Source organism: Pieris brassicae, chromosome 3 (assembly GCF_905147105.1).
Source record: "Pieris brassicae chromosome 3, ilPieBrab1.1, whole genome shotgun sequence".
In the NCBI taxonomy this organism is placed as follows: Eukaryota; Metazoa; Arthropoda; class Insecta; order Lepidoptera; family Pieridae; genus Pieris; species Pieris brassicae.
This window is the reverse complement of record NC_059667.1, coordinates 21,988,055-22,005,931: the sequence shown is the minus strand read 5'-3', so window position 1 is coordinate 22,005,931 and position 17,877 is coordinate 21,988,055. Positions and strand designations below refer to the sequence as shown.

Below are 17,877 nucleotides of genomic sequence, written 5' to 3'. Positions count from 1 at the left end.
TTAATTAGAAGATATACCCGACAATTGGTGAAAATTTTTTGATTAAATTATATATTATATTTGTTCTCAGTATGCAACAATATGGCGGTGGAGGCGCTGCATCATCGTACGTCAGTTCGTCCTTGTACAACCAGCCCTATGGCGCTTACCCAACTGCGCACAATTCTAATAATAGGTATTATATATTTTCTTCTTTTTATTTGATTAATTTATTTTAAAATGATAAATAATTATCCAATTGTAAACATATTTAAAATTATCTTAATGAAGGACTCTGGATACGGTAAAATATAGGTCTATCCTCAAATAGGTTGTAAAAGATACACCTATTAGATTTCTGCATTCCTGATAATCCCTGACATTAGAATTGCCTCTAGGATGATACTAGAACGCTTAACCACAACGAATAAATATTTTAGCAGGAAGCAGATATTTTATATAATAATATATATATCATATAAAAATATCAGTAAACTTTTATACTTCCATGTACTTCTGGCCTATAGTTTCATATGACATAAATGAATGATAAATGAGTGTTTTCAACGCCACCAACCCCGCAAAATTTGAGTAGTTGACGTGTCTGTTGTCTATAGTCTATTAAAGGAATGAACTAATTATTACAGTGTTTTTATTAAAAAGCAGACAGGATCGAGATGATTCTTTGTCTATGAAGATCTGATTATATTAAGTTTACAGGCCGTCGTGCAAAGCGACGCCAACGTACCTAAGTGCTTACGGCGTGGGCGGTGTCGGTACAGTGCCAAGCACCGGTTTCGGAACCCAACCATCACCCTATGCTTATTCTTCGTATAACAGCGGACTGGCTCAGTCTTTTTCAAATACCCAACAGGTATGTATTATATTGTTACTTCGAATGTCTATAGTACACTTATCTTACGCCTACAGAAAGTGCAAATAATATTTTTTACTTTGTTTATGTATATAAAGAATACTTTTCTACCAAAAAATGCGTTATACACGAGAGCGAGTGTTTTTTTTTTTATTTTGTGTGTTTCACGTTCTATATTCTTTACCACAGGACTACGGAAGTTACGCAACCGGCTATGCAGATCACAGCGTTGCCCAATATGGCGGGTACTACGCAACCCCTAGTTATTCACCCTACGTTAGTTCACCAAGCAGCAGCGGTAGCGCTGGACACACGTCTTATCACCTCGGTGGTACTTTAGCAGGTAATAATAGATGATGAAACCATCAAGAATATTGTATTTTTACTAAATATATAGTAATTTCGCTAGTACTGCGTATAAAGCATTTAAGCTAGAAATGCGAAAGCTATGTGTTCTGTGGCCTATAGCTGTGTAAAGCGCCACCTAGTTTATATGTTATGATACATCCAGAATCACAGACAATTGACTTATTCTTTGGCGTTTATTTTGATATGATTCGTGAAATGATTTTGAATTTTAATCTATAGTTTCTTATTTTCAATATTATTTGTTGATGTTTGTATCCGTCACAGAATTTGTGTAAATTTATAATTTTATGAATTGTAATACGCTATAAAAATGAAATAGCAGTCTGTTTAATTAGTATAATAAAGCATTCCACTTAGTGTATTCCAATAGCGTTTAAAAGACAAGCCCAACATGAATAAAGAGAACGAAGATTATCCTCCAAATAAAAGATTTAAAATTGATCGTCCTTTAGTAAGCTATGATGACGATTCAGATTATTGGCCTGAATCTGATGGTGATAGTGGTAATAATAGTGTATTTCTGTACTTATAATTTAGTAGAACAGTTTATTGGTTAGAATAACCAAAGATCTATAAACTTGTACAGGACAATTTATAGGCTGAAACTGCAACATATGCCTTAAACTCTTTTTATATCCATATTAGTGTTAATTGTTTGGTTTCGTAGAATGTGTTTAGATGACCTAAATAAGATAAAATATACAAACAATTTCAGATTCACCGTCAACAATGCTTCCATCAATTAATGACACACCTCTATCACCAATCAAAAATGAAATACATGCTGCCAGTAGAAGGTGTAGAGAAAACTCAGGGTAAGATTTTTACTAGCTCTTAGTAACTTACTGAAGAACACAAGTTCTTTATGAATGTTTGTAGTATATGTTTGCTATAAAAGTGTTTATTAGTTTGGCATACTTGCTATACTTCCTTACCTTTCACACTGGCATCAGTGCTAATAGCTTCCTCCATCTTTGTATTGCAAGTCAAGCTCTTAATTAGAAATATATTTTTAGATATTTTTTTTTAAATGTTTAACAGAGAAAGCACAGCATCAAGGTCTCGTGGGCGAGGTAGAAGAAATACATCATCATCACCTGCCCAACATGTTCCCGAGCCAACTACTGAAAGAGTATTTATCTGGGATCTTGACGAAACAATTATCATATTCCACTCTCTGCTAACTGGGACATATGCTACGAAGTACAATAAGGTATGTCGAAAACTGACAATTATAGTTCACTTATTTAAAAAAGTGAGTATGTCTCATTTATATTACCACTACAGGAAATTTTTGTATGTTTGTTTGTTTTTGTATGTTATAAATAATGCCTCAATTTTGAAGTGAGGAAATATTTAATGGCTACAGATCTTTGCATTATGGATACTCACTTATCTTATAATAAGTAGTATTCATATCATCATGTTTCATTGGTGTGCGAAGATTATGGAGTTTATAATTTTATATGCATTATTATTGTACAGGGAATCAAGAAACACCTAATGATATAGTATATAAATAATATAGTGTAATTTAAATACTGTTTCAGGACACGCAGCAAATAGTACAACTGGGATTCAGAATGGAGGAAATGATATTCAGTCTAGCTGACACACATTTCTTCTTTAATGATGTTGAGGTAATTTTTATTCTATGTGAGGCTTCCTAGTATTGTATGCTTGTCAATTGATGATATAAATTATAAAAAAAACTACTTACTGATCTGTAGTTTTTTTTCTGTTATCAAATAATAAGAATTCAATTCAGAACAAATATGACAATTGTATAAAGTTATTTATTCTTAAGTATCTTCATTAATTTTGATATATCTTGGTTTGGATTACATTACAACACATTCTAAAAGTACCTTTTTTTAAAGTTGAAATTAATTGAATTGTACATTATTACAGGACTGTGACCAGGAGCACATAGATGCAGTGGCAGCAGATGACAATGGCCAGGACTTATCTGCCTACAACTTTGCATCTGATGGTTTTCATGCAGGGGCAGCACCTAATGCAGGCTTATGCGCCCCTGGTGTCAGAGGCGGAGTAGATTGGATGAGAAAGTTAGCGTTTCGATACCGAAAAATTAAGGATACATACAATAATTATAGGAATAGGTAAGATTAATTTATTAATATATACTTACTAAACATGGAAAATAAAAAGAAATTGTCTGTAATTTGTTCCATTAATTTTTCTTCATACAAGTAGAAATGCTTAGCTAAGTTTACTTAGTTTTTAGTGAGTTCGTGTGAAGAAAAAAAAATATAAATTCATACACAGGAATAAATAAATAATTGTTTGAATGTTCTCAGTGTGGGTGGCTTACTTGGACCAGCGAAACGTGAGCAGTGGTTACAATTGCGAGCAGAACTGGAGCAGGGTACAGATAACTGGTTGACGTTGGCCTGCAAATGCCTTAACATGATCAATTCTAGGTTAGTTATTTAATGTGAATACTATCGGATTAAAACATGATATTTATTTATTAATCACTGTATTTATATTATTATTCGCTTAAATTAAAAATTAATTTTCATTTAGTTTGTGTTATAAATACAATTACAGTATAAACTCTATATAACGACACTAAACAGAACGTTATAGAGAGTTGTCCATAATTAAGACTACTTATTAGTCATGGCCAACAACAGTCTACACGTGCAAGCAATCTCAATTTGTAAATAAAATAACTAATAACTTAGAAAGTTCCTGGGCATGATGCCGACATTAGAGTTTATTGCGGACAGTATTTGTCTTTTCAATGGAAGATAAACTAAACTAACCAAAGCCGATTTAGGGAGTACATCGTTAAAACAAGGGACGTTAAATGAATTTTACACTGTATATTTTTAAATGTGTGTGTGTGTGTATTAGTGTACACACGTAAGACGTGAAAATTCTTTATGTCCTTATTTTTCGAAAAATGATCTACTATAGTTTACAGAAATTGGTTAAATAAAGTAAACTGTGATAAATTTTAACAAAAGGCTATTATTATCATAGACATAAATACAGATAATTTTAATGGTAATAGAATTATTACTAAAATATGGCTCGTAACGGAAAATGTGACGCGTAACCGAAAAATGTGACGGCAAATTTTTTATACGATAAAGAAGTTTCACTCCAAAAGTTAATTTCCTAATATTATTTTTCTATTACAGAGAAAACTGCGTAAATGTTTTGGTGACGACAACGCAACTAGTACCAGCGTTGGCCAAGGTGTTGCTGTTCGGTCTCGGAGGAGTGTTTCCTATCGAAAATATATATTCCGCTACTAAGACAGGTAAGATCCCAATTCCTTATAGGTTAGAATGGTCGAGCGCTCTTGTGGTGGTACCACAAGAGTACAGGGTTGGGGTCAAAAGTTACTAAATAATTTTTTTTTAATTTTTGTAACAAAACTTAATAGACAATGGGAAGTAGGGGTTTTAAAATAATTATGGATTTATTTACTTCATAGGTTACGTAAAATTCAACCTAAGGCCGATTTATGTAGTCCTGGTATTTAAAAAATAAAAATATTTTTTGCCAGGCAAGGAAACATGCTTCGAGAAGATTAAGCAGCGTTTTGGAGAAAGGTGTACCTATGTCGTAATAGGAGACGGACAAGACGAAGAGGCTGCGGCTAAAGCTAAGAATTATCCCTTTTGGCGGATATCCGGACACTCGGACATAGCGGCTCTATACAACGCATTGGATATGGGCTTCTTATGATCTGCTGTTACCCTGGTACATGGAATTTTGTATATAAACACTATCCTGCCGTGGATTCGTTTTTCGAGTATTATTTTAATGTGGCAAAGAACTCCAGATTTATTAAAAATTGTAGGATAATGTTGGTGGTCCTCCTCGCATTCCCCCGGGGCTCTACTTTGGACATACACTTCTTATGACGTACTGATAACCTGGTATTTGAAAGTACAAGTTGTTTGAAAGTCTTCTAAATTTTTACTTTTGAGCGTTATTTATTTATTTCATTTACAATGCAAATGTTATTCAGATAGATTCAACTCAGTGGAATTTCAGGGATTTTATAAATTAATATAGAAAATAACTAAATCGTTTATATAATAAATAATTCATTTTTATTGTATTTAAGATCGTAATCTGGGCCTAAAGTTAGCAAATAGTTTTTCTAACTTTCGTGTTTTTTACCCTTCCTTATCTCTGAACATATTTTTATTCTAGACTCACAGTATGAACTCTGACAATAGTATAAATAAGTTAACAATTAAGCTTAAGAAAGCGGACCGTTAAGTTAACGATCAAAAGTTTTATTTATTTGTCATTCAAGTGGCTTTGACTAATCGACGTTGAAACATATCTTAAAGTACATAAATATTTCATTTCGACCTTTGCGGAGCTGGGGTCAAAGGCCAAAAAACCTCGCTTCATAGGTTTTTAATATTTTTTTCTTAAGAAAATTCTCGATTTTTTACAGTATGTAACAAAAATCGCGTTCATTTCAAAATTAAAACGCACACAAATATAACAATACTCCAGCGACTTCTTACGTCCTGGTAATATATTCGAATTGAAACATATCTCTTCGTAATTTCTGCGTTAATAAAATCAACAACACGTAATTAGTACGGCCCGTATTTGTAAAGTATAATTTTAGTACATATATAAAAAGAGTTTTGTTACATATTTGTATTGTTCCACCGGCTCCCACATTGAAAGCTCAAAAGCAGCTCAAAGTCCTTTTGTAAATAGATGTAGATTCTCTAGGTAACCATTCCTACGTTTTTTATATAAGTATATGTACAGAATTATTTTTAGTGAAACTTTTTAGAGAATTATATTCTGTGGACCGCCGCTTTTATTATTTATTAGCACAAGATTTTTTCTACACTTGATTTTTTATCCGATGTCAAAGATCCCGTCATAAAAAACCTGGTCTGATAAATCTGAAAGATTCCGGACGGTTTTTAAACGATTGTTTAAAAATTTTGAAACATCTTTATGTTCACTTATAAGCCCTTGAATTCAGCCGCCATTTTGAATTAAGCTATTTATCAAACATAGGATTTTTTGTGACGGAATCTATTAATTTGTGCTAAACTATCCAAATTCTGTATATGTATAAGTACGAACCACTAACACCATTTTTCATAAAAAAAATATCTTTTTTATAGAGCACATTCACACCTTATTGGATTTAAAGAGACAAATCTGCAGTACTTTAGTAAAAACAGCATTTTTTATGAATAACGGAGTTATTTTGTAGACTAGCACAATATCGCAATAAGTTAACACTGGCTGAAAAATGAAAGATTACAAATGAAAGTAAATATACTACAAAATATATTTTAATTGTAAAAACAGTACAATTTATTTTCCAGTCTTGTATGATTTTGGCTGATACGATTCTAGCAATATTCGTAATGTTTTAGTAAATTTTATTATAAATGTAAATACAATTATGCGTAATTATACTGAAATCGTTACAGAATTATTCAAATGTGAATAAATATATTATTTCATATTTATATTGGTTTTTATTTTAGTGTTAACTGGTTCATGAGAATCAATGGCTATACAGCCCCATGTGGTTCTCAGCCTCCTCAAGCATATTTTGACATCGCAATATATTACGTCAATATTAGGTGAGTATTATATGAAATTGGCGTATTTCGTACTGGCCACATTAATCACGATGTTCTCGGAATTCCAAATTCAAATTTGTACAGCTATTTACTCATGTATTTGTGCTTCGATGACCGTCATTCATTTGTTTTTTCTTCTATTTTTTTTCTGTTTGCGTCACTCATTTTACAAAATGGAAAACTTAAAGTATCGCATTATTTAGTGCGAGTGCCAGCCAAATGCTGCCCCAAGCGAAAATTAACCCCAAAAAAGTTACTTGTAAGCGTTTGGTGGACTAGTGCCGGTATTGTTCATTGCAGTTTTCTCAAATCTGGCCAGACTATTACGGCTGATGTCTATTGTCAGCAATTGAAAACCATGATGGAAAATCTAGCGGCTAAACAACCTAGGCTGGTCAATCGCTCCACGCCACTGCTACTTCACGACAACGCTAGACCACACACTGCACAACAGACGGCTACCAAATTAGAAGAGCTTCAATTGGAATGTCTAAGACATCCTCCGTACTCCCCGGACCTTGCTCCAACAGATTACCATTTCTTTCGAAATTTGGACAACTTCTTGCACGGGAAAAAATTTAACTCTGATGGGGCAGTCCAAATCGCCTTCACAGATTTTATCCGACTGTTTTTTTTAGTAAAGGGATCAATGAACTACCCATGAGATGGCAAAAGTGCATAGAAAACAATGGTTCATACTTTGATTAATTAAATATATTATATTTAAAAATATTCGACTTTTTGTTCCTCCCATACAAAACGCCAATTTCATATGTAAGCACCTAATATTTAGTGCTTTTTGCGTCCAACTTGACAACTCCATCTCCATCCTCGGTCTACGGGGGTTTCTCTTGCCACCAGGTTAAGAGTTCATAAAAGGAGTTAAGGTTTTTTCGTCCGTCATACGTTGCACATGTCCTGTTGAATTTTATTAATTGGTCTATGTTGGCGTCGTCAAGGATTGTATAAGTTATCGCAAATACCTCAAACACCGCCGTCGCAAACAGGGCCAAAGATTCTTAGAAGAATTTTCCTTTCCTTCCTTCCTTCCTTTACTTTATATAATTTATTATTTATTTATTTATACGTCCTGAAACATGTACGCTTAGAAAATGCAACTTCACAAATTTACACACATACACAATATTAGAACATGACAATTATAAGCAAAAACAGTCTTGCCTCAAGTGTTCTAAAGTGTATAAATATGTTGGAATCTCCGCTTTCTTATTACATGATCACGGATGACAAGTCTTTCATTCGGAATTATAGAGTAAAAATTCGACTTAAGATAAATTAACTTAAGTCCTTGTAATAATTACATATACCTTAATTAATAAAAATGTTGATTTCTATTATTACGGTGCCACATACTTTTCTTGGCCGGTAAGTGCGTCGCTGTCACGGATTTTATTGCCAGTAAATAAAAAATAACTATTATAAAGATAATAATTTGAAGACAAACAGGTTTTGTTATTGTTTGAAATGTCTTAATAAAATACAGTTGTATATATCTAGAAAATACTGTTCTAGGCTTAAATAAAGGTGAGACAAACTTAGGAACGACTGATCTGATAGCTTTTGTTACAGAACCGTTCGATAATTAAACATACTCGACTATAAGAAAGTCGTGTTGCCATATAAAAATATTCCCCACAGACAACATTCAATTTGTTACCCGTTGCTTAGCAACCAATTCTAACAACAACTATCAACACAAATATTTGAAAATAATAAAATGAAGTCCATTATAAATACAATATTATTTGATGTGTCTAAAAATGAGATATTTAAAATTAATGAGAACTTTAAAATGTTACATCGAAAGTTAAAGACAACATGGAAAGTTCTGATGTAAGTAGTGTTTTGCAGGAAATACTTTCTTTACTACGTTTATCCTATTTTCATAGCTTCTATCCAGCTATGTTATCCTGGTAGAGATTGCGATTGTCGACTAAGGTTGTGGGTTTAAACCCCGACCGTGTGACCACAGCCAGAACTAGAATTCTGTTTTGTGAAAATCCTTAGGACGGAGGGCTTTCTATTCCTAACTAGTTTTGTATCTAAAGGTAAATTCTTGACGCAAAGTCATATGCATATTTCAAAATCCACATTCAATCTGAAGGACGTTTGAGGAGTCAGCATTAGTTATGAAGTGTTTCCTCAACAAGTGTTATTATTGCCCTATAAAATAAAGTTAAACAAAAGTAATTTTTAGAAACCGTGAAGAACTTTCGCCTTCAATACTCCAAGACGTCAAAATACTTGTCGTACCAGGACCTCAGAACGTCTTCAATGATGATGAGTTAGCAGCGCTTAAAAGTATCGTGGAGAGGGGAGATTCTGTGCTGGTCCTCATGACTGATGGGGGAGAAGAAAGAATGAATACTAATATCAATTTCTTCCTAGAAGAGTATGGAATCGTTGTGAATAATGGTAGGAACAAAGACTGATAAATTGTGGTATTAATATAGGTCCCTTGCGAATACCAATAGTAATATATAATTTCCTATACCAACTTCTATGTTAATAGATGCAACGTTAATGCTCTGTTACTTAGAGTTTAACGCACACACTACTAACACAGTCAATTTTATTAAATAAAATACACTGAAAATGAAAAGTTATACCAGAGGTTGTTATTTAAAATGTCGTTTTTTTTATTCTAAGTACACGTTATATTATATACTACAAAATATAAAATTTCCAGATTGCGTGGTTCGCGCGAAGTACCACAAGTTCTACCACCCAAAAGAATGTCATATCTCGAACGGTATCCTAAACCGAGCTATTACCAAATTCATTATGAAAATGCCAAACTACACAAGTGAATCTGATGATTTCCTGTGAGTGTTATTAATTGTCATATATTCCTTACTAAAATGATTCCAAGGTTTCAAGTTTGAACTACAATTTTCCTTGACTTTAAGTCGTGAATAGGCCCAAGAACGTACGAACTAGTCTGGCAGCCAGCCACTACCTCACGATTCATACTATCCTAGTATATTTATCTAGTACACGACGAATCTAGTAAATCGATGCACAATTTAAATTGTTTGAAACGTTTTATGTATGTCAAATGACATCAGTGTGTGTGTTATGTATTCTCTATTCACATTCTTCTCCATTTTATATTACTCGCGCATGTCACAACTAAAATGTTCCTACCGAAATTATCCTTGAAAGTCGTGAAGCCCAAGAACGTATGAACTAGCCTAGCAGCCTACCTCAGAATTTATGCTTGCCTAGTATATTAAATCTTGTGTCTATGCTCAATTTTGTCAGACGTTTTATGTATGTTCAAAGCTTTGTGTGTGTCTTATTTATTGTATGTATGCTTTTAATGACAACCTTCTTTCTCCATTTTCATATCGCTCATATCTCAAAATCTTCCAGTGAAGATCCCCCGTCACCAAACTTCATTTATCCGTATGGTGCAACGCTTACAGTTAAAAAGCCAGCTGTAGCAATCCTGTCCAGCAGTGATGTATGCTATCCTGTTAAAAGACCAGTTGCAGCTTTATACACTTCGGAGAAGACAGGAGGTATTCATTTATTTAAATGGTAAATTAAGGTAGTCTATATTATTGTATTCTATATTGCATTCTTTAATATTGTATAGAAGTTATTCAAGATTTCGACATTACTAAAAATAATAAAAATTTACGACAGTTAATTTGTCTAGAAGATTTTGATTATGAATTGCGAAAAGTACAAGTACAACATATATTAATAATAATTAATATTTATTATTTCGTGGAGGATACACATAGACCACGTCAAGTCAAGATTATCTTCTCACTTCGCGCTTCGTACTCTCCTTAGATGCTTTCCAAAATCTGTTCTTTCAAGTAAAAAGCGTACATTACTGGCAACGCACTCGTGAGACCTCTGGTATTAAGAGAATCCATGGGCGGCGGTTAACTTAACATCAGGTGATCCTCCTGCCCGTTTGATCTATATAAAAAAACGTTTAAATGACGATACACAATTACTTAGTCAAATAACATTTATTATATTTTATAAAAGTATTATGCGGTAGAGCTTCAACTAATAAACTTTAACAACTTAAGTTGTTCTATAAAATAAATAAATTAAAATCCTCTTTATTATCCAACTCTTACTCCCTCTAACAAACTGTAATGTAACTTAATGAATGAGCATTAAGCAGTTTCATAAATACAACACATCTTAGTAAAACAAATTAAATAACCACACACATAAAATAACATTAAATTTAACTTGAATTGAAACGGTAAAAATATATAACTTTATTTCAAAGCGAGTTCACAACAGCTTGCCTCCTGAGATACCGGGAGAGTAGACGCCTGCGAAGGGAGTCCAGTAGTAGATGGACTTTGATACAGTAATAGCGTATGACCGCAGCGATTTTTATATATATATATTTTATACAGGTAAGCTTTTCGTGATGGGTTCAGGTCATTTCTTCACGGATCAGTATTTGGACTGTGAATGTAATGATCTCATTCGTGAGTTAATATTCAACTACCTCGGTGGAGTAACTGATTTGCATCTCAACCCAGTCGATGTGGATGATCCTGATGTAAGAAATTCTATTAATTTATGCTGTCCTGGTATGGTGTCTCAAATCACAGTTAATATCAGGTTTTTGATACCGTACCGTTTGATTGTTTTAAAAGTTATTTTGACAGATAAATTTACATTTTCCATTACAATCGAATTCAGATTAAATACGATTGTTTAATAATTAAAAAAGTTGTGCCAACTTGCATCAATTGCAATAAATGGAAGCTTTTAGGGACACACAAAAATAACATTAAAATAATAATAACATAATTCATACAAACTATAAATCTCAAACGCGGGAAATATAAATTATGAGTTATTGCACATTTTTAAAAGATACGAAACTATGAGTAACATAGGTGGAAGGGATTCTGGGAAATTTTATTTGCTAACTTACACATCCTAGGATTAGTAGCGTTAGAACCTAGGGCGGTTCCACAAAATGGCAAACTTAATAAAATTACAGAGGTGGTTCAAAGTACTGTATTTGTTATCTTGTTTTTGTAAGTACAGATTTTTTGCAGGTAAACGAATACCGTACCTTAGGTGATGTACTATGGCTCAGTACTTTGCTTCTGCCGGAGCCAGCAAGTTCCCCACCACCACGGCTGACACCGCTTCATCCTCACGCCCTCTTCACATGGAGACTATTTTCTCTCAATCTCTCGCACTGTAAGTGGTTATAGTTTAATTGGAAAATAATATGTTTACTGTTTTATTACAAGACAGTTTCTTCTTTGGTATTGAATTAATCAACTAACTGTTTTTTAATTAACATAAATAGTCTTTTTTTTTTAACTGAATTAATGAACTTTGTGATAGTTAAAACAGCCTAATAATATTAATTATATATTTATTTATTAATTTTTAATTCCCTATTCCAGTACCAGAAGTACTAGGACTACATGAGGAGTTAGGAGTAAAACACGAACCTCTTCGGCTGATCGCCCCGCAGTTTGAAACTCCATTTCCACCTTTACAATTAGCCGTAAGCGGAAAATCTTAAAATTACTTATTCAAAGAAATATATTTTACTGGTTCGTACGTGTGTGTGTGTCACACAACGACTTTAATCTCGACCATCCACGAAACTATTAAGACATTAATCGAAGTGAAACATCTTTATCGGCGTTCGAAAAAAAATTACCGTCACATTTTTCCGTTACGCGTCACATTTTTCGTTGCGCTCCATTTTTCGTTGCGCTCCATCTTTTTCTTGTCCCTACCACGGTTGATTCGAAGAGATTCGAAGCCATTAATAACAAAAATATCATAATGATAACAATGATAGTAATAATTCTATTACAATTAATGAAATTCTGTAATCCTAGTATATCCTATCTTAGTAGTAATAAGGTAAAATGAAATAATTGTACTATTTGTATTCATGTCTATTATAATAAAAGCCTTGTGTTAAACTTTATCTAATTTAACTTTATTTAACCAATTTCTGTAAAGTAGCATATATGTAGTAGATATTTTTTTGAAAAATAAGGTCATAAAGAAGTTTCACTTCTTACGTGTGTACACTAGTACACGCACATATTTTTTTTAATGTAATGAAAGAACGTTTGAAATGAAGTTATTTTAGGTATTCGCTCCGACGTTTCGAGAGCCGCCTCCACCACCATTGGAGCTATTTGACCTCGACGAAGCCTTTTCATCAGAAAAGTCACAACTTGCAAGACTTGCAAACAAGTGTCTGCAGCCAAATAGCAATAGGATGGCACAAGGTATAGCGTTCACACATTTACACTGGCACGAATGGAAACCTCTTTCAGTAAGTTTCTAGTCTCCTGGTACACTGTACTCACTTCGCTGGACGTCAAAGTCAGACAAATCCGTTTATTTGTTTAATAACGCTGCAGCTATTTTGTTTTATGTAATTTTTGTTCAGATAATACCTGCAGCTGAGTTTCATCTTCGGACGTCGAGGCAGAATACGAAATTCCACGCGTATCAACTCGACGTCCGTCGTTCCACAACTGAGCGTTTTTTTAAGAAATATTTTACCCCGCAACACTACTATGTGAAACCAGCTGCCCACTAAAGTATTACGTACCAATTCTTAAAAAGCAGGCAACGCACTCGCGTGCTCTCTGGCATTGAGTGTCCATGGGCGACGGTATCAAAAAACCCTTATGTTTTTTACAGGTGATGGACAACTAGAAAATGAACTAGAGTACTTCATACGAGAGTGTGGACGTGCTGTGCGATTGACGAAGTCCCAGAACCAACGAGCAAAACAAGTGTTACACCAACTTGGTTTACAACTAGCAACTTTTAAGAAAATTGCGCCTAAAGATTAATCTTAAGATTAAAATATTATTCAAAATAACGTTTTATTTTATGCGTTTTATACTCCTGCATCCTGCAACTTCTTATTTTACATTCATAGATTATAGATACATACGAAGCAAATATCGATTAATCATGTGGATGATACTGTGGACGGATCATGAATTTGTGATTCTCTGGGCTATTAAGGAGAAGTATCCCGTAATAGAGGCACACACGAAAAAATACACCGACCGAAAACATGCGACAGGGAATTCCCCGTTCCGTTCGATGGACGCGCTAGGGTTGATTGATTTCAGGGATACTTACTTATGGAGTGTGTGTTATGTATTCTCTATTCACATTCTTCTCCATTTTATATTACTCGCGCATGTCACAACTAAAATGATTCCAATGTTCCTACCGAAATTAGTCGTGAAGCCCAAGAACGCACGAACTAGTCTGGCAGCCTACCTCAGAATTTATGCTTGCCTAGTATATTAAATCTTGTGTCAGACGTTTTATGCATGTTCTTGTTCAGCTTTGTGTGTGTCTTATTTATTGTATGTATGCTTTTAATGACAACCTTCTTTCTCCTTTTTCATATCGCTCATATCTCAAAATCCAGTGAAGATCCCCCGTCACCAAACTTCATTTATCCGTATGGTGCAACGCTTACAGTTAAAAAGCCAGCTGTAGCAATTCTGTCCAGCAGTGATGTATGCTATCCTGTTAAAAGACCAGTTGCAGCTTTATACACTTCGGAGAAGACAGGAGGTATTCATTTATTTAAATGGTAAATTAAGGTAGTCTATATTATTGTATTCTATATTGCATTCTTTAATATTGTATAGAAGTTATTCAAGATTTCGACATTACTAAAAATAATAAAAATTTACGACAGTTAATTTGTCTAGAAGATTTTGATTATGAATTGCGAAAAGTACAAGTACAACATATATTAATAATAATTAATATTTATTATTTCGTGGAGGATACACATAGACCACGTCAAGTCAAGATTATCTTCTCACTTCGCGCTTCGTACTCTCCTTAGATGCTTTCCAAAATCTGTTCTTTCAAGTAAAAAGCGTACATTACTGGCAACGCACTCGTGAGACCTCTGGTATTAAGAGAATCCATGGGCGGCGGTTAACTTAACATCAGGTGATCCTCCTGTCCGTTTGATCTATATAAAAAAAACGTTTAAATGACAATACACAATTCCTTAGTCAAATAACATTTATTATATTTGATAAAAGTAGTATGCGGTAGAGCTTCAACTAATAAACTTTAACAACTTAAGTTGTTCTATAAAATAAATAAATTAAAATCCTCTTTATTATCCAACTCTTACTCCCTCTAACAAACTGTAATGTAACTTAATGAATGAGCATTAATCAGTTTCATAAATACAACACATCTTAGTAAAACAAATTAAATAACCACACACATAAAATAACATTAAATTTAACTTGAATTCCACACAGCCGGTGTAACAATAATCACACACACACACATATATATATCTCAAACCAGAACCGAAAACGGTGAAAATATATAACTTTATTTCAAAGCGAGTTCACAACAGCTTGCCTCCTGAGATACCGGGAGAGTAGACGCCTGCGAAGGGAGTCCAGTAGTAGATGGACTTTGATACAGTAATAGCGTATGACCGCAGCGATTTTTATATATATATTTTATACAGGTAAGCTTTTCGTGATGGGTTCAGGTCATTTCTTCACGGATCAGTATTTGGACTGTGAATGTAATGATCTCATTCGTGAGTTAATATTCAACTACTTCGGTGGAGTAACTGATTTGCATCTCAACCCAGTCGATGTGGATGATCCTGATGTAAGAAATTCTATTAATTTATGCTGTCCTGGTATGGTGTCTCAAATCACAGTTAATATCAGGTGTTTGTTTTAAAAGTTATTTTGACAGATAAATTTACATTTTCCATTACAATCGAATTCAGATTAAATACGATTGTTTAATAATTAAAAAAGTTGTGCCAACTTGCATCAATTGCAATAAATGGAAGCTTTTAGGGACACACAAAAATAACATTAAAATAATAATAACATAATTCATACAAACTATAAATCTCAAACGCGGGAAATATAAATTATGAGTTATTGCAAACTTTTAAAAGATGCGAAACTATGAGTAACATAGGTGGAAGGGATTCTGGGAAATTTTATTTGCTAACTTACACATCCTAGGATTAGTAGCGTTAGAACCTAGGGCGGTTCCACAAAATGGCAAACTTAATAAAATTACAGAGCTGGTTCAAAGTACTGTGTTTGTTATCATGTTTTTGTAAGTACAGATTTTTTGCAGGTAAACGAATACCGTACCTTAGGTGATGTACTATGGCTCAGTACTTTGCTTCTGCCGGAGCCAGCAAGTTCCCCACCACCACGGCTGACACCGCTTCATCCTCACGCCCTCTTCACATGGAGACTATTTTCTCTCAATCTCTCGCACTGTAAGTGGTTATAGTTTAATTGGAAAATAATATGTTTACTGTTTTATTACAAGACAGTTTCTTCTTTGGTATTGAATTAATCAACTAACTGTTTTTTAATTAATATAAATAGTCTTTTTTTTTTAACTGAATTAATGAACTTTGTGATAGTTAAAACAGCCTAATAATATTAATTATATATTTATTATTATTTATTAATTTTTAATTCCCTATTCCAGTACCAGAAGTACTAGGACTATATGAGGAGTTAGGAGTAAAACACGAACCTCTTCGGCTGATCGCCCCGCAGTTTGAAACTCCATTTCCACCTTTACAATTAGCCGTAAGCGGAAAATCTTAAAATCACTTATTCAAAGAAATATATTTTACTGGTTCGTACGTGTGTGTGTGTCACACAACGACTTTAATTTCGACGATCCACGAAACTATTAAGACATTAATCGAAGTGAAACATCTTTATCGGCGTTTGAAATAAAATTAACGTCACACCGTTTTTCCGTTACGCGTCACATTTTTCGTTGCGCTCCATCTTTTTCTTGTCCCTACCACGGTTGATTCGAAGAGATTCGAAGCCATTAATAACAAAAATATCATAACGATAACAATGGTAGTAATAATTCTATTACATTTAATGAAATTCTGTAATCCTAGTAGTAATAAGGTAAAATGAAATAATTTTATTATTTGTATTCATGTCTATGATAATAAAAGCCTTGTGTTAAACTTTATCTAATTTAACTTTATTTAACCAATTTCTGTATAGTAGCATATATATAGTAGATATTTTTTTGAAAAATAAGGTCATAAAGAAGTTTCACTTCTTACGTGTGTACACTAGTACACGCACATATTTTTTTTAATGTAATGAAAGAACGTTTGAAATGAAGTTATTTTAGGTATTCGCTCCGACGTTTCGAGAGCCACCTCCACCACCATTGGAGCTATTTGACCTCGACGAAGCCTTTTCTTCAGAAAAGTCACAACTTGCAAGACTTGCAAACAAGTGTCTGCAGCCAAATAGCAATAGGATGGCACAAGGTATAGCGTTCACACATTTACACTGGCACCAATGGAAATCTCTTTCAGTAAGTTTCTAGTCTCCTGGTACACTGTACCCACTTCGCTGGACGTCAAAGTCAGACAAATCCGTTTATTTGTTTAATAACGCTGCAGCTATTTTGTTTTATGTAATTTTTGTTCAGATAATACCTGCAGCTGAGTTTCATCTTCGGACGTCGAGGCAGAATACGAAATTCCACCCGTATCAACTCGACGTCCGTCGTTCCACAACTGAGCGTTTTTTTTAAGAAATATTTTACCCCGCAACACTACTATGTGAAACCAGCTGCCCACTAAAGTATTTCGTACCAATTCTTAAAAAGCAGGCAACGCACTCGCGTGCTCTCTGTCATTGAGTGTCCATGGGCGACGGTATCAAAAAAACCCTTATGTTTTTTACAGGTGATGGACAACTACAAAATGAACTAGAGTACTTCATACGAGAGTGTGGACGTGCTGTGCGATTGACGAAGTCCCAGAACCAAGGAGCAAAACAAGTGTTACACCAACTTGGTTTACAACTAGCAACTTTTAAGAAAATTGCGCCTAAAGATTAATCTTAAGATTAAAATATTATTCAAAATAACGTTTTATTTTATGCGTTTTATACTCCTGCATCCTGCAACTTCTTATTTTACATTCATAGATTATAGATA

General features: G+C 33.7%; 2 protein-coding genes across 7 annotated transcripts in view; both read left to right on the top strand.

Annotated features, from left to right (window-relative positions):
* LOC123706762 (eyes absent homolog 2) overlaps nucleotides 1-6,715 on the top strand; it is a 44,517-nt gene extending 37,802 nt beyond the window's left edge. For 5 of the 6 annotated variants that reach the window (XM_045656172.1, XM_045656173.1, XM_045656171.1 and 2 more), the window contains 10 exons: nucleotides 71-175; nucleotides 700-853; nucleotides 1,043-1,196; nucleotides 1,938-2,037; nucleotides 2,264-2,435; nucleotides 2,773-2,862; nucleotides 3,134-3,345; nucleotides 3,544-3,666; nucleotides 4,396-4,517; nucleotides 4,767-6,715. In XM_045656172.1, coding sequence (XP_045512128.1) covers nucleotides 71-175; nucleotides 700-853; nucleotides 1,043-1,196; nucleotides 1,938-2,037; nucleotides 2,264-2,435; nucleotides 2,773-2,862; nucleotides 3,134-3,345; nucleotides 3,544-3,666; nucleotides 4,396-4,517; nucleotides 4,767-4,948 — 1,414 coding nt within the window. In that variant the 3' untranslated portion in view covers nucleotides 4,949-6,715. The remainder of the gene's footprint in view (nucleotides 1-70; nucleotides 176-699; nucleotides 854-1,042; nucleotides 1,197-1,937; nucleotides 2,038-2,263; nucleotides 2,436-2,772; nucleotides 2,863-3,133; nucleotides 3,346-3,543; nucleotides 3,667-4,395; nucleotides 4,518-4,766) is intronic. The other variant, XM_045656174.1, reaches the window with a different exon arrangement.
* Nucleotides 6,716-8,551: 1,836 nt separating this feature from the next.
* On the top strand, nucleotides 8,552-17,824 carry LOC123707830 (intraflagellar transport protein 52 homolog). The gene is made up of 15 exons (XM_045658184.1): nucleotides 8,552-8,697; nucleotides 9,062-9,279; nucleotides 9,554-9,689; nucleotides 10,240-10,388; nucleotides 11,259-11,407; nucleotides 11,916-12,063; nucleotides 12,276-12,379; nucleotides 12,983-13,124; nucleotides 13,546-13,642; nucleotides 14,297-14,445; nucleotides 15,377-15,525; nucleotides 16,015-16,162; nucleotides 16,381-16,484; nucleotides 17,059-17,200; nucleotides 17,624-17,824. The coding sequence occupies exons 1-15, from the start codon at nucleotides 8,582-8,584 to the stop codon at nucleotides 17,776-17,778; spliced, it is 2,106 nt and encodes a 701-aa protein (XP_045514140.1). The 5' UTR covers nucleotides 8,552-8,581; the 3' UTR covers nucleotides 17,779-17,824.
* Nucleotides 17,825-17,877: the final 53 nt, after the last annotated feature.